Source organism: Chiloscyllium plagiosum, chromosome 13, assembly GCF_004010195.1.
Source record: "Chiloscyllium plagiosum isolate BGI_BamShark_2017 chromosome 13, ASM401019v2, whole genome shotgun sequence".
NCBI classification, from domain to species: domain Eukaryota; kingdom Metazoa; phylum Chordata; class Chondrichthyes; order Orectolobiformes; family Hemiscylliidae; genus Chiloscyllium; species Chiloscyllium plagiosum.
In genome coordinates, this window is record NC_057722.1 from 20,996,094 (window position 1) to 21,019,801 (window position 23,708).

General features: G+C 39.2%; 1 protein-coding gene across 3 annotated transcripts in view; it reads right to left on the reverse strand.

The window, feature by feature from the left end:
• Positions 1–18,496: 18,496 nt before the first annotated feature.
• Positions 18,497–23,708, reverse strand: part of per2 (period circadian clock 2) — a 92,309-nt gene continuing 87,097 nt past the window's right edge. For all 3 annotated transcript variants that reach the window (XM_043702010.1, XM_043702013.1, XM_043702012.1), the window contains one exon: positions 18,497–22,025. In XM_043702010.1, coding sequence (XP_043557945.1) covers positions 21,813–22,025 — 213 coding nt within the window. In that variant the 3' untranslated portion in view covers positions 18,497–21,812. The remainder of the gene's footprint in view (positions 22,026–23,708) is intronic.

The following is a 23,708-nucleotide window of genomic DNA, read 5'->3' on the forward strand; positions in this document are numbered from 1 at the left end:
TGTATGTGATGCTCCCCTTTTGAATAATGACAAGGTGTTGGCCTCAAGTGGGCATAGGAAACTGAGTAGCAGTGACCTCCAAAGGGTATTTAGTTGGGATGGGGGTTAGCTAAGGACAGGAAAACAGTGTGGCCTGCTAGTTAAACCATGAGTAGGCTGAGAGAATAGCATTGTATGGGGAAGGGAGTGTCAGCTATGCTGACTATGCACCACGGGCAGTGTGGCTTTGTGTCTGCTGTTATTTGCCAGTGATGTGCAAGGCTAGATTGCCAATGCTCGCTGAGTTGCTCACTAGCCTTTCATAAGTTGTGTGAAATGCAAGCGATTTCTGTCTTTAGCGGATATGACAAGGGGCAAGTTGTTCCATGAGCATTACGTGGTAAGACTGGGATGGAATTAGACACGAGGAACACCAATGGGGAGTGGTGGCTGTGGGGGTGGTGTAACCAGTTAATAGGACAAGCTTGATAATATATAATGGATAAAACGTGGAGCTGGCAAAAGCACAGCAGATCAAGCTGCATCAGAAAAGCATGAGAGTCGACGTTTCATGTAGGACCCTTCCTCAGAATGAAGGGTCCTGCCTCAAACACCAACTCTCCTGCTCTTCTGATGCTGCTTGACCTGCTGTTCTTTTTCCAGATCCACATTTTATCGAGTCTGACTTTCCAGCATCTGCAATCTTCACTATCTCTGAGTGTTATGACACAGTGAGAAATTGCACAAGGTCTCACAGTGAGAAACTCTCCAAAAAACTCAATTTAACTCCTACTGAGCCAAAAAGCATAGGATTGCGTCCCCAGTCTTTTTTATCAAGATATCTTTATTGAAAGAGATTTTAAAATATTACATAAAACCAAAAACAATACAAATCACAACAATACAAAAAGAACAGACCTACACTCATGTACATATATGTATATTTAAAAAAAACTAGATAAATAAATAAATAATACATACAGCTCAGTGGGACAAAACAATAACTCTTGACCATTGAAAGCACTAACTTGCACATATTCATATGTTCATAATTCTTCCTCTCAGTGTGTTAGATTCACGAGGTGCGACTGTCATGGCTATATAAAAGCCCTTAGTAGCATGGTAGATAAATCTGTGTCCAGGTAATCCAAAAAGGGCTGCTATGTCTTATAAAAATTCTCAGTTTTTTGGTGTACCGTACTTGTGAGAAAATCCAGAGGGATATGCTCCATGTCTAACTTACGCCAACCTGACAGACCCACGGGGGTTTTCAGACACCCAACATAGCAAAATGTTTTTCCTTGCGCAAAAAAAAGGATATTGAAACGTTTTTCCTATATGCAGCTGAAAGAAGTACACTGGGCAGGCCCAGGAGAAGAGAGACTGGGTCCATCTCCAATTCTGTCCCCAAGACCCTCTCTTTTACATTTACCACAGCGCTCCAGTATGTCCAGAGCCTGCAGCAGGACCAAAGGCAATGAGTGACAGTGCCTGCACTCGTTTTGCATTTGGGACATGTTGAGGATACTCCCACTTTGAATTTTGAGAGGCGATCTGGGGAAAGATGGATCCTGTGGAGAATCTTCAGCTGGGTCCTGTTACAAACTGAAATCTTTTTAGTGTTTTCCCAAATATCCTCCCATGTCTCAGAGGAGATCTCGACTCCCAGCTCTCTCTCCCAGACATTACAAAGCTGCTTGACCTTGTGTGAAGGGCCATACCCCAGCAGGTTAGATTAGATTAGATTAGATTACAGTGTGGAAACAGGCCCTTCGGCCCAACAAGTCCACACCGACCCGCCCATGTTGCTGCCTTTAGTATGGCAATTTAGTATGGCCAATTCACCTGACCCCGCACATCTTTGTGATGTGGGAGGAAACCGGAGCACCCGGAGGAAACCCACGCAGACACAGGGAGAATGTGCAAACTCCACATAGTCAGTCGCCTTTGACCTTGTGTGAAGGGCCATACCCCAGCAGGTGTTAAAGGATGCTGACAGACAGTTTGGTCTTTGCACTAAGCACACTCTTCTCTGTGTCAGATCTCTAAGGGTTGGCTAGAAGTGTAGTTCTTTTTTGAATGAAATCCCTGATTTGGTAAAAAAACAGAAAAGGCCTCTGCGAGGTAGTCCATACTCCTGAGTCAATTGATCAAAGGACATCATTGTTTTCCCCTCAAATAAGTCACCCAGGAAAGACACACCCCTAGGTGCTCAGAGTTTATTCCCAAAATCCATTACACCCGGTTGGAAACCTGGTATACCAGTTACTTTATGGGGGTAAGAAATGATGTTTTGGCTACATTGCCCTCGTTCTTCCGCATTGCCCTCCATACTTTAATGGTATTGATAATTATTGAATTATGGCAATATTCCTTAACTGTCCTCATTTTGTCTAGGAACAGTAGACTAATGAGGGGGCACTTTGTCTGCAAACTTTCAGTGTCCAACCATATTGAAGCAGAGTGCCCACAGGCCCAGTCACTCACATAAGATAAGAGAGAGCTTAATTGATAATCTTTAATATCTGGGAGGTCCACTCCCCCCAGTCTGTGGGGCAGTTGCAATTTGGTCGATTTGATAAGGGGTCATTTACGGTGCCAGGTGAAAGAGCTGAACCAACCATTCAGTCTCCTGAATGTTTGTCTAATGAAGATCAAAGAAAGCACTCACATAAGGTATAAGAGGCGAGGGAGGATATTCATTTTAATAAGGGCTATCCGGCCTAGCCAAGATATATATAAGCACCTCCCATCTTCGCAGGTCCTGTTTGATTTTGTCAAATAAGTGGGCAAAGTTAGCCTTAAATAACTGATCAGAGATGGGAATGATAAATATACCTAAATACTGTAAAGGAAACCCTCCCGTGACCACTTAAAAGGAAATCGAAATTTGCCCTTGACATCAAGTATTTTTCGGAGATCCCCCATGGGCATTGTCTCCGATTTTGTAAAATTGACCTTGTATCCCAAAAAGGCGCCAAATGAATTAATTACTTGTATCAGATAAGATACCGAAACTATTGGGTTTGACAGAAAGATAAGGACATCATCTACGTACAATGTAATCTTGCGTGATTTTAATTCCACTTCTGGGGCAGATATGGAACATAGAACATTGAACATTACAGCGCAGTACAGGCCCTTCGGCCCTCGATGTTGTGCCGACATGTGGAACCAATCTGAAACCCATCTAACCTACACTGTTCCATTCTCGTCCTTATGCCTATCCAATGACCATTTAAATGCCCTTAAAGTTGGTGAGTCTACTACTGTTGCAGGCAGTGTGTTCCACACCACTTCTACTCTCTGAGTAAAGAAACTACCTCTGATATCTGTCCTATATCTCTCACCCCTCAATTTAAAGCTATGACCACTCATGCTAGCCATCACCATTCGAGGAAAAAGGCTTTCATTGTCCAACCTATTTAACCCTCGGATTATCTTATATGTCTCAATTAAGTCACCTCTCAACCTTCTTCTCTCTAACGAAAACAGCCTCAAGCCCCTCAGTCTTTCCTCGCAAGACCTTCCCTCCATACCAGGCAACATCCTAGTAAATCTCCTCTGAACCCTTTCCAAAGTTTCCACATCCTTCCTATAATGCGGTGACCAGAACGCAATAATCCAAATGTGGTTCCACCAGAAATTTGTACAGATGCAGCATGACCTCGTGGCTCCGAAACCTAGTCCCTCTACCAATAAAAGCTAACACACTGTATGCCTTCTTAACAACCCTATCAATCTGGGTGGCAACTTTCAAGGATCTATGTACTTGGACACTGAGATCTCTCTGCTCATCTACACTACCAAGAATCTTACCAGCACTCTGTCCAGCACTCTGTATTCCTGTTACTCCTTCCAAAGTGAATCACCTCACACTTTTCTGCATTAAATTCCATTTGCCACCTCTCTGCCAAGTTCTGCAGCTTATCTATGTTTCCCTATAACCGACAACATCCTTCGTCACTATCCACAACTCCACTCACCTTAGTGTCATCTGCAAATGTGCCCTCATCCAGGTCTTTTATAAAAATGACAAACAACAGTGGACCCAAAACAGATCCTTATGGTACTGCACTGGTAACTGAACTCCAGGATGAATATTTTCTATGAACAACCACTCTCTGTCTTCTTTCAGCTCGCTAAGTTCTGATCCAAACTGCTAAATCACCCTCAATCCCATGTCTCCATATTTTATGCAATAGCCTACCATGGGGAACCTTATCGAATGCCTTACTGAAATCCATATACACCACATCAACTGCTTTACCCTCATTCACCTGTTTGGTCACCTTCTCAATGAACTCAATAAGGTTTGTGAGGCACGTCCTACCCTTCACAAAACTGTGTTGACTATCCCTAGTCAACTTATTCCTCTCTCAATGATTATAAATCCTATCTCTTATAACTTTCCCTTTCCAAGAGAAATATGTTGGGGTCCCAAAGAATGGCCTTTGCCAGCGGCTCAATCACCAATGTAAAAAGCAATGGTGAGAGAGGACAGCCTAATCGACTGCCCCTGTGGATACTAAAATTACTTGATTGCACACCACTGTGAGAACTGTGGCCAGAGGATAGCCATAAAGGTCCTTTACCCACCTCACAAAGGCTTTGCCTAAGCCAAATGGTTCTAGAGTATAGAAGAGGTATAGCCTCTCAACCCGATGCCTTCACTGCATCTAGAGAGATCACTAATCCCTGTACAGCTTGTTGTTGGCATGCTTGGATCATGTTGAGTAGTCTCTTAACATTGTTGGAAGATCTGTGGACCTTTATAAAGCCTGTCTGGTCCTCTTTGACAATAGAAGGCAGCACAGTTTCCAACCTTAGTGCAAGAGTCTTAGAAAGGATTTTGAAATCAACATTTAAAAGTGAGGTGGACCTATAGGTCTCACAGTCTTCTGGAATCTTCCCTTTCTTAAGAATAAGGGAGATGTTAGCCTCTCTTAAAGATGGTGGGAGGTGGTCATGACTGTATGAGTGATTGAACATGTTAAGCATCGGTTCTGACAGTACGTTTATAAATTCTTTATAAAATTCACTGGGAAGTCCATCAGGACTGGATGCCTTTCCACTCTGAAGCTGCTTCACAGCCTCCTGCACTGATAAAGGGGCATTAAGGAAAGACTCTTGTTTGGGGATTATACTTGGAAGATCCAGGTTCTTGAAAAAAAACCTCCATCTTAACCTGCCCATCCTCACATCATTCAGCCTGATATAATATGGAATAAAATCTCCAAAACGCTGCATTAATCTTTTTAGAATCGCAGCTAAGGGTTCCAGTCCCTTCCCTAATTGAGGTAATGGCTTGGTGGGGGGGGGGGGGGGGGCATGCTTTTTTTCCTGGCAAGATGTACTAAGTACTGACCTAGTTTATCACTATGCTCAAACAACCGTTGTTTTGCAAAAGGGAGTTCCTTCTTGGCTGTCCATGTGAGCATGGGCTTCAGTGTAGATCAAAGTGCGGTGACCCTCTGTAGCTTAGCCACCGAGTGTCTATTAAAGTATGCCTTCAACTGTGTTTCAAGCAAGCATTGCTGCTCTCCCTTCTTTTGCCTCTTACTGGTCCAGTAGGAAATAATTACCCCCTGGCATAAGCTCTAGCAGTTTTCCAGAGGATGGATGGGTTACTGGCCGAGTCTGAATTAATGTCTAGGAAAGCTCTGAATTCATTGGAGAAATACTCAATGAACTTCTACTCTTAAGAATGAAGGGATCCATTCACCAGTGTCCCGAAGCTGTTATTTTGCCCTTAATCTTAACTAATAAGTATACTGCTGCGTGATCAGAGATGGTAATATTCCCAATTGTACAGGATGCCACTGAATCCAGAAGTGCTGTGGGGGCTAGAAGAGATCAATCCTGGTGTGGCACCTGGGTAATTTGGAGAAGAACATAATATCCCTGCCTGTGGGGTTGATACGCCTCCAGAGATTCTCCAGTCCTAGTTCTGCACATAGATTCACTAATTGTTTTGATTGTAAAGAAGGCATTAGGGGAGCTTTTGGGCATTCTGTCTACTGTGGGATCCATAAGACAGCTAAAATTTCCCTCTATAATAATGTACTGCAACGAAAGATTAATCACTTTGGAAAATGCATCTACCAGAAATTTAAAGGGGTGGGTTGGGGGACAGTAAACATTTAAAATACTGTATTCTTCTCCACATATTGTGGCTTTGAAGATTCTGAACCTCTTGTTCATGTCTTTAATACAATCCAGTAACTTAAATGGGAGGTTCTTCTTAAGAAGTATGGCCACTCCCCTACTCCTTGTATTAAAAGATGAGAAGTAAACTCGATCAACCCCACTCTATTGTCATTTCAAATATTCCTCATCATCGAGGTGCATCTCCTGCAGTTGGGCAATATCCACCATATCCCTTTTAAGACTGGAAAGTACCTTTCTTCTCTTGACTGGCGAGCGGCTTCCCTTGATGTTCCAGGTACACCATTTAAGCATGTCATTAGCCATAACAATCTGCAGCAACATTTGGACTCCAGAGAGGAAGAATCTGAATCACAAATCCCTGAGCCTCGATGAAAGCAAATCCACAAAACATAAAAATAGCACAAACTCAAACAACTAAAACTAACAAATCTTCAAAACTTTCAATAACTATGTACAACAAGAACCAAAAAACAAAACAAAATACAAAGCGGCAATTGCGCTGAATAGGGTAACTTACCCCGCCCCCCCCACCCGCCGAAAGGGGGCACCTACACATCCAAAACCTTTGTCTTCTCCCCATTGCCAATATGGCAACCAGGGAAATTGAATACAAAAACCGGGCTTGAACTGCCCGTAGATAGGCATCTAGCCATCACAAACACCTTCCTAACTCCTTCCAGCTAGAGCCGCACCACAGATACAAGTACAAAGAGAAAAAATAATAGCGTTAACAAAGTAATTAAAAGTGAGTATAATGTAGCGCTGGTTAGTACCACAAAAAAACCCAGCAAGGCTTTCTTTGAAAACAAAATAAATCATTATCAGTATCTATTAAATCATCCAGTCTAATTTAAAGTGTCCACAAAGTTTTCTGCTTTCTCTGGAGTGTCGAATGAATGTGCGGATCCATTGAAAGCAAACCGAAGCTGGGTACCTTAATCCTGGGATCCCATAGTCTTTTCTTGATATCATCAAAAGATTTTCTTTTCCGGATCACCGCCACTGAGAAGTCCTGAAAAAACACATGATCCCGGAGCCCTCATGAACTAAAGTTTTTGAATCTTTCTCCTGGGTTCTGGAGGCTTCCATGACTCTTTGCTTGTCCCCTTAGCTATGAAACCCATGAGGACAGGGTGGGGGCGCTGGTCCAAACCTGACCTTTGTGCCATAACCCGATGAGCTCTTTCAATTTTCACCTGCCCCCTTTTGATTCTAAGGAATCATGGCAGCCAGTTTTTGAAAAATTTCACTGGCCGACTGCCCTCTATCCCCTTCAACAGACCAACAATAAGGACATTTTTCCTCCTGCCCCTAATCTCGAGATTGTCAGCTTGATCAATTAAATTACAGATTTGCTTTTCAAGGGCTTGGATCCAATCTTTAGATGGAATCAATCGCGGTCCATCTGCTCTCTTCCCCATCTCCACCCGATCTGCTCTCTTCCCCATCTCCACCCGATCTGCTCTCTTCCCCATCTCCACCCCATCTGCAGTTTTCAAGCTGCTGATCATGCTTTTGAGTTATGGCATAGAGTGGATTCAACTTATTGTTAAACTTTTCTTCGATCTTATCTTAGAGCTTTTTGTGCAACTTTGCGAGCTCTGCGTCAAGTGCGTGGTAAGTAATCGGCTCCATTTATTTGGTGGAGGTGGAGGTGGGGCGGACAATGGTTGTGGCCACGGATGAATTAGGCATCTCCAGCGGGTGCCCTAGGTGTTGGGACTTGATTCTTTTCCGTGTTTTGTCATTTCCACTCGGCAAAAGCGGGGATTAATAGAGATTCTATAACTTTTTCAACGTTGAAATTTAGTGAAATGGTTTGAGTGGGGTGGGTAAAGCACTTCTTTGCTAGTGCTGTGGTGCAGAGCGCAGCAAAGCAGACCGTTCAGATCGCCGCCATTTTGGATCCCACCCTAGTCTATATTTTCATGATAAGAACATAAGAACTGGGAGCAGAAAAGGCAATTTAGCTCCTCAATTCTGCTCTGCCATTTGATATGATCATGGTTAGTCTCAAGGCTGCCTGCTCCCCATAACACTAATTAAAAATCTGTCTACCTCCTAATCAAATTTCAACAATGTATTAGCAACCACCATACCCTGCAGTAGTAAATTCCATAGATTCATGACTCTTTGGGAGAAGTAAGTTCTCAACTCTATCATTCTGAAAAACAGTAGACATGTTCACCAACAACAGCCTCCTGCAAAATGCATTGTCTAGCAGTCAGATGTGAAATCCCAAAATGATTGTCTCTTACAACCAATTTGCACGCAACCCAATTGTGTCTTTTTGAAACTTTTCACATTGATATCAAATCATCAAAAACCTTGCGCCTGACTGTGCAATTTGCAAGGCCACTAAATAATTGTGTGGAACTGCTGACTATATCTTCCACAAAGCATTTATTGGTTAAAAAAAAATCTCAATTTAATATATTAATGTTACTTCATGCTATTTGATTATATTAGGTTGTGTGTTCATGGTTACCAAACCTTTGTCTCATCATATTTCTAAAATGTTAACCAGGCATATTTATCCCTATTCTCCAAAACCCTTGATATGCTAACTCTTGCTTTTTCCACATTTTATTCTCCCTTTCCCACATCATTAGTGGATGAAATGTTAGTCCCTGATCCCTTTTACCTCAATTTCATTTTCCATCTTTACAAACTTTTTAAAAACCCAACCTTTCAGTTATCTATCTCAACTCTCCCAGCATGGCTCAGCATCCATTTATTTCTATTATATTATTTTTCTACCCCTCACTTTTACATATTTTCTTTTTGTCAATGTTCATTTGTTTTTGGATCCTACCTCTGATTTATCTGGTGAAATATTTCTCAACCAAATTACGTTGAACATATTGACAGGAATAAAAGCATAAAATCATAGTAAATACACAATTCATCATCTTTCTGTTACTGTCACTTTCAAAATACTAATCCAGAAAAGATGACAATAGAATAAAAAAACTTCAAACCATTACACATCAGAAATTGTAAACCACAAAAGAACTCAGATCATTATAATTTTCCAAACATTAGATCACAAGTATCTATTAGTATTCATGATATGTTCTGTTGTAGTCAGGCTTAAAGTGGAGTTTGCACGTTCTCCCCGTGTCTGCGTGGGTTTCCTCGTGCAGGTCAGGTGAATTGGCCATGCTAAATTGCCCGTAGTGTTAGGTTACGGGTAAATGTAGGGTTATGGGTGGATTGCGCTTCGGCGGGGCGGTGTGGACTTGTTGGGCCGAAGGGCCTTTTCCCATACTGTAATGTAATCTAATCTAAAAAAATGTAAATTGGAAGGACATATTGTGTGAAGGAATTGACTCAATGCAATTTTCCCATGTGAGAGTGTAGGTTGAGTTCAGGGAAGTGCCTTCCCTCTAATGTTTATTTAAATTTATAATTAAAAAGTAGCATTTGCAACCAGGTTAACCGCTGTGATGGGAGAGATTATTTATATGGCTGCCACCAGCTGCTGCTAAACCCAGACCAACAGGAAGGCCTATAAGGCAGTGTAGATTTATGGCCCCCTATGCTGATGCTGGAAAATTCCAGTCAGCCATAATACAACACAAAATGGTTTAAATGGCTACACAAAATATGGCATGCAGGGAAGATAGAGCCAGGAAAACAGCACATAGACCGACAATGTGATTCCTCATGTCTGGTTACTTTCTGGTCCATGTGGGGATTCAAAGTCAAGATCTTACTATCTGTGTCATCCTTTTCCTTGTTGTGCTGAAATTCAGACAGGATTATTGATCTGTGAAATCATCACTGCTGAGTGATCAAAGAGCATAGAGTCATAGTGTCATGGAAACAAATCCTTTGTCCAACTCATCCATGGCAACCAGATTTCTCAAACTAAACTAGTCCCATTTGTCTGCACTTGGCCCATATACCTCCAAACCTCAGTTGAGGTCGAGTAATTAGATGGTAAATTAATTTCACGGTGCTGTTGAACTTATAACTAGATGGGAAAATGTAAGTTTAATTAATTAATAGGATTCCAAAATGGATTAAAGTTCACTACCATGGCCCCGCATTGGCAAAGGGAGTTTATGCAGTGTGTTTCAGGTACAATCTCCATTTGTGTTAAATCACCTGACATCAACTGAGACTGTGGCTGAAGCTCTACAATTGGAACCTTGACCCCTCAGAGAGGGTTCCAGCTGCTGGTTACTGTTCAGCAACTGCTAGTGAAAGTTTTTCTTGGCGATTAGGTTGGTGAGAATATGAATACACTTGTCTTTGGTTATAGGTGGCTGATAATTGATGGCAATTGGAAGGAACTTAACAAGGATTGCCCACTTTTAGGAGATGAGACAAAGTAAGTCAACAGAGGTGGAAAAATATTTGCTTTCAATGATATTTTAATATACCAGCCAGACACCATTTAAATATTTTACCATGGTGTCATGTCGACCCCGATAAGGTAATGAAGGTGTTAACTCCCAGTGAGGCTGTCTGTGTCAGACTGATTCTAATCTAAAAAATGGATTTGCATAATCTTACATGGATTCGTGCAGTTTTTGAGCAAAGTAAAATGTAATTCTGCAAGTACAAATTCACCCCAAAAACTTATATGTATTGGTGTGCATGTGGGTTTGTGTGTGTGTGTGTGTGTGTATGGAGCAATAGGGTCACCTTTAATGGCCCGAGGTCGAATGTCCCAGACTGCTGAAGTGTTCAGTGATTGGGAGGGAACACTCCTGTCTATTGATTGTTCTGCGGTGTCCATTCATCCACTGTCGTAGCCTCTGTTTGGTCTTGCCAGTGTACCATGTCTCAGGGCCTCCTTGCCTGCAGCGTTTGAGATAGACAACGTTGGCTGAGTTGCATGAGTACTTGCCAAGTACATGGTGGGAGGTGTCTCCACGTGAAATGTTGGTATCCGTGTCGACATTCTGACACGTCTTGCAGTGTCTGCCGTGACAAGGTTGTATAGTATTGTCCTGAAAGCCAGGCAGTTTGCTATGAACAATGATCTTTTGAGGTTTGGTGGTTGTTTAAAGGTGAGATGTGGAGGTGTGGGGAAGGTTTTGGTGAGGTGCTCATCCTCATTGATAATGTGTTTCAGGCTGCTAAGAACATGGCGTAGTTTCTTGGCTCCTGGGAAGTACTGGACAACAAAGGGTACCCTGTTGGTTGTAGCTCATGTCTGTCTCCTGAGGAGGTCATTACGGTTCCTCGCTGTGGCACATCGGAACTGGCAGTCGATGAGTTGAGTATCATAGCCTGTTCTTATGAGGGCATTCCTGAGTACTTCCAAGTGCCCATCACGTTCCTCCTCATCTGAACAGATCCTGTGTCTGTGTCGGGCTTGTCCATAGGGAATGGCTGTTTTAATATGTTTCGGGTGGAAACTGGAGGAGTGTAGCATAATGAGGTTATCTGTGGGTTTGCAGTAGAGTAAGGTGCTGACATGCCCATCGTTGATGGGGGTGTGCCTGTCCAAGAATGAGACAAATAGTAAAGAGTAGTCCATGGTGAGTTTGATGGTGGGATGAAACATGTTGATATCACTGTGTAGTTGTTTCAGTGACTCCTCTCCATGGGTCCAGAGGAAGAAAATGTCATCAATACACCTGGTGTGTAGTATTGGTTACAAGTTCTATGTAGAGAAGACGTCTTCTTTGAACCTGTGCATGAAAATGTTGGCATATTGGGGTGCAAATTTGGTCCCCATTGCTGTTCCATGTGTCTGGATAAAGATCTGGTTGTCAAAGGTGAAGACGTTGTGTTGGAGGATAAAGCGGATGAGTTGTAGGACGGTGCTTGGAGATTGGCACCATACACACACACACAGAGACACACACTCAGACCCTCTCTCATACACTCACACATATACTTAATTTCAGTTACATCACACTGCAAACTTTTGCTATAAATTCTGTGTCTTGCAGTCTTATATTCCATAACCACCTGATGAAGGAGCAGCACTCCAAAAGCTAGTGCTTCCAATTAAACCTGCTGGACTATAACCTGGTGTTGTGTGATTTTTAACTTTGTACACCCCAGTCCAACATCAGCATCTCCATATCTTGATTTTCCTTGTGAGTCATATTTGCTGATGAATGTAAATATTATCAACCTCCCTGGGGACCAACTGTCTGATTGCCAAGAAAGGCATGCAATTAGCTCTGATCTCCTGTCACCAGGTATATTGCCTCAAAACCAACCCTATCTCCAAGAAAATCCTGTTGATATCTTCCTTTAAAAGATAGTCAAGTGATAATCTGAAAACAATGAATACAAACGTCCTCTCACTTTCATGGTGGTGAACAAGGATTCTCCTAATTATCCATTGTAAAACTTCAGATGACAGGTGGACCACTAGAAATGGAGCACAGTGTCATTTGCGAAGCTCTTCAGCTAAAAGTTATTGATTATGATTAGGAGAGGCCTGAGTAAATTCAGCTTTGGGATGTCCATCTTAGCTCTGGTAGAAAAGCTGTACAAAACTTGGAAAAGCACCATAAGTACTGTTTACACTGGAGAACATGCATAAATCCCTGAAGAGTGATCTTATTATCCCAAACAAGAAAATACACGAAGACTAAAAATCAGATTGAAATCATGTCGCTTAAATTCAAAGACCAGATATTAATGATAAGATATTATTCTTTAATTGTAAGAACATTAGAATTCTCAGTTCATCTATCCCCTTGGCCAACTATTTCATCCTGGGTCACTTGAGGTAGGAGTTTGAGCTGTCAGGGATACTTACAGTAGTTTTGTCTTGGCTGGCTCCTTTGTTGGAAAAATGATGATACAGTATGCTTTCAAACATGAAAGCTGAGAGTTTTGCTTGCCCTGTTCAGCTATTTAGAACATATATTTCAAAAGATCCCATTTTCACAGACATGTTTACGCCTCCTCATTGCTGCTTTGTTAATAACCAGGATTTAACATGTTCCTGTCGACTCAAGCGATTGTTTCTTCACCACCTGTGTCAGGAATCTCACTTTCTCTCAAAGAACTAGAAAAGGTGAAAATTTCATAAGAGGCAAAGTGAATTAATTCATAAGACAGTTAAAGATACTCGACTGTTCTTATCTAAATAAAAGGTCTTGGAAGCCTTTGAAGAAAACATTTTTTTCAAGAAAAGATAAACTTTTTAAATTGCTAATTGTAACACAACGTTTGTTAAAATTACATTTGTTACAGATAATAAAATGCCTGGCTGATAAAACCCTCATTTTGTACCAGTATCTACTGCAGTTTCAGGTATGTTGTTGATCTATTTAATGATTAATCCAGTTAATACTTCGTTAGAATGCAGGTTAAATAATTACAATTCTGTGAGATTGCAATATGCTTTAAATATTGTGGGTAAAATTATATTGTCACAAATATACGAGTTGCCCTATGTGGAAATTGTGATTTGTGCTGTTGCATGACTTTTCCCTATGTTTGTATTACAGCATGGATTACTCTTACACAATATGTAAAAGACACTTACCTTTTTCAGTTCTCTCCCAGTGGCAATTATTTGCTGAAACACAGTTGAGTACTATGGCTGTTTATAAACCAAAGATAGGGTGAGGTGAGAAGGCAGACCTGAGTCCATGTCAGCCAGAACAGGGATTGGACCCCAGGCTGATGGTGTTAATCATGCGGAGCCAAACAACACCACCAATTCTTTTGCAGAGTATTTATATGGACTCTTTATTATTTATTTGTGTTGAATAATCAGCTTATTACTTGTATGTGTGTTAAAGTATAAAATCCAATTCAAAAGCTATTAATTCACCACAATTGGGGGTGCTACATTCTGAAATTCAGATTAACTCAAGTAAAATACACCAGCATTGCAAAATGCAGCAATCTGTAAAACAGCTATAAAAGCAGAGTTCATGGATCCCATTTTGTTTCCAATTTCATGTTTAAAAATGCTATAAAAGACACAACATATTAACTTTATGCTCCAGCAATTACAAGTGCTCCTTGTTAAAGTATATATCCCTTAAAGCTGCTTTCCTCTGTGAAATTGATTTTTGCATTTGTTACATTTATTGAAATACTATAACACAATGTACAAAAATGTATTCTTAATATCATTCCATCAATCATATTCATGAGAAATTATCTCATTTTGAATATGTTATCTACTGAAAAATAAATTCCTTTAAAGAATACACTAATTTTTCGAAACCGAAAAGCAGGCCACAAAGACCATTCTATTCTGTATATATGTGGTCAGTGACTTGCTGAACATTTGAAGGCTTTTGACTCTATTGACCTATGACAGTTCTGAAGAGCGAGTGACAAAGATGCTGACATCAGCCTAATGGGAAAAACCTGATCGTTTGGCTAATTGCCACATTAATCAGAAAAGAAGTACCAGGAGAAAGAGGCCCTATTCACATTGAAATCAGACTAAAGAAGTCTGTTATAAAAATTTATGGGAGTCTGCACACACACAGCCAAGCTTATTATCCAGTCAAATGCTTAGTGCTCAGTGCCACCAAGCTGTATTGATAGTTTTAGTATTATACCCATCCCTAAGTGGAAAATCATTTATTCGTGTTTTCTTGAAGATCAAAATTAATTATGTAATGGATCAAAACAAACAAAAACAGCTTCAATATATGTAGGGTTATTCAAATTCTGTTATATTATTAAACTACAGACTACATAATTGTCTATCATTATGATCTACCATGATAATAATTGAATTTATCTATAATATGAAATTATGTATAAAACCATATGGAAATTTAACCCTATAATTTTTCAGACTGAATTAAAAACCAGTGCTATACCTGTGATCCAAATTAACACTGTTTATCATGGTCAGTGGAACTTGTTTTGGAGGAAAGTCAGCATTGCCTAAGGAAATGAGATGTCATAAAACACAAATAAATCTAATGAAGACTCATAAAAGTTGTGATGACGCTGAGAGGCATTGAGTCTTAACTGAATACTTTGTCCAGGGTCATGACAGTTTATTGGGTGGTTCTCATCAACTCCTGCAAGATTCTTTGTTGCAGGAATTAAGGCTGCTTTTTTCTCGAGTTCATCACAACAAATTTCCTCTAAGGGTCCCCCATCTTAGTTCTGCACTTGCACCTTTCTCCAGACTCTCTATCTGCTTGTTTCTTATCACCTTATCCACAAGGGTCATATTTCTACTTCCTTGATCCAATTTCGATGAGGTTGCTAACTATCCAACTTCTCTACTTGGCCCATGTTAGCTGACATTGTCAACAATATCCTCAGGTCAGGTACTGACACTTCCCCTTTCAATCTGTCAATGGTACTTGTTAATGACACAACTTGTGACTCCTCTGTCTTTGCAAACTCTGGCCCCAACAACAGCCTCCCCTTCTTTACTAAAATCCTTGAACATGCGGTTGCCTGAATTTTTGGAATTCTTTATCGCATTGAGTTATGGATGCTTGGTTAGGCTGGAATCAATAGATTGCTGAACCCTAAGGGTACTAGGAAAAATGGAGCTTTAATGTGGAACTGGTATTGAGGCCAAGGTTCACCTTTATTAAGTAGCTGAGCATACTTGACAGTCTATTTGGCTGACTCCTGCTCTAATTCATCCAACTGAGTACAGACAGCAAATGAGGCATGTTCGCACTTGCTGCTTTGGTTGTAGTCATGCTGCCAAAATTCTGCATCAGTCTGCTGTGTCAAATGCACTTGGATCAGCACAGCTAAAATGAGTGCCGACTGGGTGACAAGGCCTATCTTTTGTTGACAAAGCACAAAACTCAACCACACAACTCACACCCAACTGCATGGCATGCACATATAGAAAAACCGTGTTATCAAGTATCAGACCCTCATGTCCACCATGCAACAAATTATTACTAATCTTGACATCATCTCTGCTAGTATTACAGAAACCTTCCATAGTGGTGCAGGCACTCCAAGCCATGCTACCATACAAAGTATGATATAACAGATGATTGCTGTAGAAGAAGCACTTCAGCTGCCTGGACTACTCTGGAAGAATCCTGCAATATTTAGCAGAGATTATGTCAAACTTCATGGTAGCTTGTTGCATGGTAGACCTGAGGGCACAGTACCTGTCACCAGATATTTGGAAAATAGTTGAGAAGCTGAAATATGAAGGAGAGGACAAAGGTGTTATCCTTGTTTCCTGCCTTGCCTGGAATGCATTCTTTGGCCAGTGTCTCACCACTTCCCACATCCCATGTCAATGCTTCCTTCTGTGTAAAGCATGTGGCTCTGGGCCGATGCTTGCTGGTGTAAATTGAATGATCATGTGTCATTATCCTTACTTTTTGCTGTTCCTCTCGTGACTGGACAAATTGAAATCCTTGTACATCTGAAAGGAGGAATGTGTAAGGGTAAGGTTTTGAAAGGCAAAGAAAATGAGAGGTTTATGCTTAAAATCAGTAGCTTAAATCAGAAGACATTACTGGAAGTGGGATGAAATAAGATGGATTAGATAGTAACAATGAGGATGAGAAAGGTGCAATTGTTATAAACAAAGGCTCAATAATTCCCAAATAATGGAAGGGAACATGAACCCATGCACATGAGGTCTTGGAATGGTATGGATGATTGAAGACACGTTATTTTCAATAGTGTTTGCCAACTATTGGTAGAAAATATTTAAAGGTTTAGGCATTGACTTGTGGCATCTGCAATATTTCTGAAACGGCATGATGCAGAAAGATCCAGGAAGTCGTAAGTACAACTGTTTATAGTCTTGCAATATAGCTTGTTTGCTCTTATGATATCTTCACAATTGGTACAAAGTGCTCAGTGAATAGAATTATATTATATACATGAGGACTAGAACTGGGTCACTGATTTATGTGACTGTTAATAAAGTGGACCATATAACAAATATAACCAATGATTAATCTTGCCAGCTGAAAATGAGATAATCTCTTACCATAGAGTGGTTTCTTCAGATAACAAAAGGAATGACTGAACCATGGATTGAAGTATTTCCTAAAGCCATTTTGAAATAATGAACAGTTGCTACCATAGACATTCATGGAACCACCTGATAAAAATTTGTTTTCAATCTGAATATTAAGTTGTAAGTTCAGTACAATCAGTTTTTAAATACTCCAACTGTGTCACAATGCAGAATTGCGTCCATAACTAGTCCTTACAGGCTTGTTTTCTCAATTTTGATTTACAATTTATAGAGCTACAAAAGTAGTTGTAAGTGGAAACTATACAAGAAAGGCAACCAAGATTAGATTTTTTAGACAACCACCTGATGAAAGAGTGTGCTTCCAATTAAACCTTTTGGACTATAACCTGGTGTTGTGTGATTTTTAACTTTGTACACCCCAGTCCAACACCAGCATCTCCAAATCATAGATTTTTTTAGATTAGATTCGATTCCCTACAGTGTGAAAACAGGCCCTTTAGCCCAACAATTCCACACCGACCCTGCAAAGAACAACCCACCCCCCTCTGATTAATGCACCTAACACTATGGGCAAGTTAACAAGGGCCAATTCACCTAATCTGTACATCTTTGGACTGTGGGAGGAAACCGGAGCACTCGGAGGAAACCCACGCAGACACGGGGAGAATGTGCAAACTCCACACAGACAGTCACAAAAGGCTGGAATTGAACCTAGACCCTGGTATTGTGAGGCAGCAATGCTATCCACTGAGCCACCATGCCACCCCAACTACATTAAAAGCATTACAAAAGGTGCACAGACAAATTATTGCTTTGGATGTCTTCATTACTGACATTTTTACCTTTTAATCTTAATGTATATGGTAATAGGGCTTTTATTTTGCTAAAAGTCTCAACTCAAGGAATATGCCTCAAGGAAAAAGTTACATTGACTTTAGGTGGTTTCTTTGGAGATAAGTTAAAAAGAATTGTACAGAATAGTCACTGAATATTTGGGAATAATGTTCCATTGTAAAAGAACACTGTGTGCAGAAGAATTAATAATACTTTTCACTGCAGTTTTGGGCTCAGCGTAGAACATTCAATGAAGATGTAAATGATACTGATCACAGGCCTTTGATCAAAGAACAGGTTTCCTTTCACAGCTTTCCTAAAGCTTCATCAAACAAAATAACTACCATCAACTACTGTTGACATCTTGAACTCTGAAGTGTGTTAACAATATGATGAACATTTACTAATTGTTAAAAAATAAAAACAGACAAGGATAATGAGATGGGTTGAAAGACACAACTATTAAATTAATGACAAGACACAGCTTGTAAAATTATTTAGTTACTAGGAAATCACTGTGCAAGACCTGCTGAAAGCTGTCTAGTTTGCATGTACAATTTTTTCATGTTTGTAGGCATTCCAAATGATATTTCGACACTATCATACATTAAAATAAAAATACAGCAGTTTAAAATTGAACTGGAATAGTTTATTTGTTTAAAAAAATCTCAGTCAAGTGTTTTCAACATAAAAGAACGAACATGAGGGTGCAACACAAATTGTAACCGTTAGTGTATTAAAAAGCGATCAAATATATACTTTTTCAATTTTTAATTGAATTCTTCAACAGATTGAGGGGCTTGGTGCTACAGGTTTGGATGGCAGTAACCAATGCAGTCGGTCAATTTTCACGGATTTAGTTGTTTATTGTTTTTTTTTTAAAAAAATCACCCTCCATTTGATGTGAAGAGCTATAAATTTTAAAGATCCCAACAGAAAAGGAAGCCAGTACCAGAATTAAAGAATGCTACTAGGAAATTATCTGATTCATTTCTGAGATCCCAAAGATTAAGGGTAACAACAGTGTAAATTAAAAATTTCTGATCTTTCTCGTTCAAAAAGAAAACAAGTTTACTGTAGAATTTAGTTGAAGATGCATTCATGTCCAAGTTATAATATTAAGCCTTCTTCCTTACTTAAAGAGAAGCAAATTAATTCTAAAACATACTTGCGATATCTTATGAGTAACTTATGTTAAACAGTGGGCTGGTTATACTCTATGGGAATTTTTATTTATTGACTTGGACGAGTTATCAAGTCCAGCTATGCCATGGACTATTTACATTGTTGATGATAACTCTTGGGTGAATGGCCAACCCTCATGATGTCAAAGCTATTTTGTATTGTCGAGTTCAGCCAACATTACAATAAAGCCATCGGCACACATTCTGCAATCATTTATTCAGCAATAACAATTCATGTGCAGGTGACATCCCACATAGAAATAGAAAAATTGAGCATTTTAAAAATCAAACTGGGCTCTTGCAGAAGGATCTGTTACATAACTGATATTGATAAGATTAGGTTACTGTTTTTTCACAAGCCCAAAGAAATCTGGTCACTGTTAGCCATTAATAGGAAGGTGGCACAGCGTTAACATCACAATATGAAACCTTCAATTAAGTTGTGCTAACAAATCTTTAAAATAGAGTAAATTTTAAATAAGCAAATTCATTTTTGTATTTCAGAAACTTGTGGACAGACCAATGATGCTTGAAATCGATCAAATGTGATACTGTAATGTGTTGGACCTAGGTTTATGGCTATGATTCTCAACACCTGTATACGCTTCTGATCATTAAAAGCTCAGGAGAGAATCCAGACAGAAATAAGGCACTGCTACATAACAGGCAGGCTATGAACTCTGACAGATACAGAAGAGAAAGCCAAATTGCAGCTTTTTATTGATCAACATCTGCAAAGCTGGGAAACAGCTTTTAGTCCGGGAAAGATGTTTCAACCATATCAATTATTGAGCAATATGTGGCATACGCTACAAAATCAATGGTATTCTAACAGGCAAAGTTACTGGTTTGGACTGTGGGACGTCATGTAGCTATAAAGTTTCAAAACCAAAACATTCTGTAGGAAGAAAATAAGAATGACTTGTATTCCCAAATCTTACACTTGCTACACAACATGCTCCTTCACAGTATTATTATCTTTCTCTTTTACAGATAGACAAAGAGAGAAAGGAAAAGGGGAAAAAATATACATTTTCTTAAATTTAGTTCATCCAATTTATACAGTATAAAGTGTACAACTGGAGCTGAGATTTATTTCATGAAACAATTTGACTGGTGAGCCATGCTTTACCAATGCCTCTAAATATCACTCTGCAGAATTAAACTTATTGTCATCTTTTGCATCACAGGCCAACCATTTTTTTGTGTGGGGCCACTGAAAATAAGAGGAACTTTTAACTTGAGAATTCTGGGCAAAATCAGTTTCTCAAATGAAAAAAAATTCACACGGAAGGCAGGGGAAAAAAGTGAAGTCAGTAAACTGGCCACAAGGATTATAGCAGCTAATAAAATAGTGGTAGAGCGTAATTCACATTCCTGTGTTTTGGTTATGTGACCAAGAGATAATGCCCACACGACAGTAAAACTTCTAGCTTTATTGGACACCAGAAATCCTACAGATCACTACTCTGTGGAATTCTACCTTATATCAGCATTCCTACCTGGAAACCCCAATAAGGAGTATATAAATTTGAAACCTATATCTTAATTTGCTACCCAGTGTCAAATAAGGCAAATAGTAGACACTATCATAAAATTATCACACTTCACATCACATTAAACATTATTTGAGAGAACCTTTAAAATATCTAGCATCAATGGATAACTTGTGCATAAAAGTTTAAATTTCCATAAGGAAAGCTGACAATTAGGATGTTTTATGAAAACAGGACTTCTTCAAAAAAAGTTTAAAAGTTTATAAATTGGTGAAATGTTGTCTACCTCTTGTATGTGACACTGCCGAATAAATCCTATATCACACATCCTCAAAAACATACCTCAAGAAAACTGTTAGTCTTTCACAACATCCACAACACAGTACTGAGGAGTGAATTTAATGAAGCACTGGTCTGTCCCACGTTATATCGTTTCAAAGACTGGATAAGTTACATATACATTTCAATGTGGTTTACTTCAGCCTTTCTTGAGCACGTTGTTTAATTCTTTGGTCCAGAGTTGGAATATGCTGTTGTAGTTTCATTTCTCCAAATAATTGTTGTATACTTTGACAGTCCATTTCAATGAGGCTCAATGTCAAAAATACCATCTTGCTGCATATTCCAATCAACATTCAGAAATTAGGATGACTCCATTTAAGGCTACAGTTGAACATCCATGTACACAGATCTGTTTGAATACTAACAGAGACTACAATTACTCTATAGGTCATCACCAAGTTACTAGTCTTTGTAGTGTTTCCAATCACTGGAATATTGTTAAAATATTTGAATTCATAGAACAAAGCTCCTTGCATACCACTATAAAATTTATACAGCTAGACAGCATGTTTGTAAAAGGGATTACAAAATTCCACAAAGATATTTATCCATGATGAAATTAGTACATAAAGTACAACTGACTGTCAAATCAGATTTATGATTAGAACAGCAAAAAACTGGATACATTTAGAAATCCTAATGTCATATTAACAATACACATATTTAAAGGTCTATCAAGTACAACAAAACCAGACTCCATGAATACATGTTAAAAAGTGCAGATACATTTAGATATCAGCTTGAAGCGACAATTTATGATATTAAATACACCCATTTAAAAATAGTTCCATAAAATCCTTCATTTTTCTTAAGCTTGAACATCTCATTGAAGGTGAGATGCAGTTTCTTGAAAACTCCAAAAACGAGTTCTATGTGTTCATACCTATTCAGTAGAAGTTCGTTTACAAAGTCAAAACACTTTCAACTTGCAGAGTTTCCAAATGTGGCTGTTGCTACTTCCAGATTAGAGGTTGCTATTTCTGCACGTTTTTGCTCTTCAATTGTAAAGTTCAAGGGTGGATAGCCAACATTGTGGTTTGGTTCCATCAACCCATTCAATTCTAGATTATGGATTTCTGCATCGAATATTGTCGAGTTGCTTTGTGATGCATTTTTCTCCCAGCAAGCCAAATCCTAAATTAACAAGAGTTAGAATCAATGTAAAACCAAAATCAGACTGGTGCAATTCCATATTCTGCAACCTCCAACATCAACCTAAAGCATATGACGGAATAATAGATTACCAGCAAATCCCTTCAAAATGCTTTGTCTTCTTTGCCCCTCCTCCCACTGGGTACCCCCAGTCATTGCTCATTTTCTAATGCTCAAAGAGAACACGCTTCCAATAATTTGATGAGATCTGGCAGTTTTTTTAAAAAAACGAAACCCCAAATTAGTTCCATAATCAGGATTCCAAAATGCCTGTTGACACCAAGTTTACAGCCAGTTTGAAAATGAACCCTTATGGCCTTGCTGATAATTCATTTTCTTGTCTGTTTTCAAAAGCTGGAGAGCTGGTTGTTTATACTTACCAGCTGTGTGGTGTTAGACTGAATCTCACAGCTAAATGCTAAAAGGATTCAACAGGAAAAGTGGATGGCTGTATCTCAAACAATGTAGTAAAATCCTATGTCTGTCTGAACCACATGAAGTTCTATTCGATCAGCACCATTCTTTTTCCGTAGATAGGTAAAATAACCTCTTTAGTATTCTGATATTCCATTATTTGTCAACATCCAACACAGTTGGTTTTAGAATCAGTCAATCTACTTTAATTATCAATACGCATTTCCTCCCCTTGATTTCTATCAGAAGCAGATCTAATTCTGAAAGTGAAGTCATTTTTATCCACTCAAACTACCTGAAATATGACCAGTTGCACTCTAAAATAAATTGGGTGAAACTATAACTTTATTGCATTTTTGATTGAATTTTCTATAAAAATAAAATGGAGGATTTACTTTAGACCTATCTTTTTATTTATTTATTCACAGGATCTGGGTTTTCAATGGCTAAATCAGCATTTCCTGCTTCCTTAATTTCCCATTCAGAAGCTGATGGCCAGACACTTTCTTTAACTGCTGTAACCCACAGGGTGAAAACAATCTCAAAGTGTGGTTAATGAGGGTCTTCAAGGACTTGGTCCAGCTACAATGAAGAAGGATTCATAAATAATCCTGTAAAATCTTAAATTATTTTGAAAAAGGTAAGGCCTTTTAAGATCTTTCTTACATAAAAGAAATCTGAATGTTGCTGAAATCCTACCACACAAAAGTGGAGCTAGGCCTGAGCATCTTTATCAATGAAATGGCCATAAGTTTTGTATAAAATGGTGAATTTTGCACATAACCAAAGTAAAACAGATTGTGATACTGGTGTCAAATCTCTGATTAGACATTATAACTTTAAGTTTTAAATTTTAGGTCAAGCATATCAGATTGAAGATTTCACAGAATCACATCCAGGTACCCATATAATATTGGTACACTTTTTATCGAGTTAAAATTTGGTATGTTCTGGAACCAAGCAAAATATTTTATTTATTTTTTATTTTAAAAAGCAAACACTGAAAACATTTGGCAGATGAGGATTTGTGGAGAGAAAAACTTCTCAGGTTGATGATATAAAAAAATCAGACAGGAAGAGGAGCTATAATAATTTTTAAGTGAGTGTAAACCCAGATAAAGACTTTTAGGGGGAGCAGACAGAACGCTGATGGGCATGTTTGCAGAAATCCTTTGTTTACGAGAAGCCTGATGGATAGCTTCATGTCAAGGGCAAGGAAGATGGAAAATACCTCCAACACAGCACAGGGCA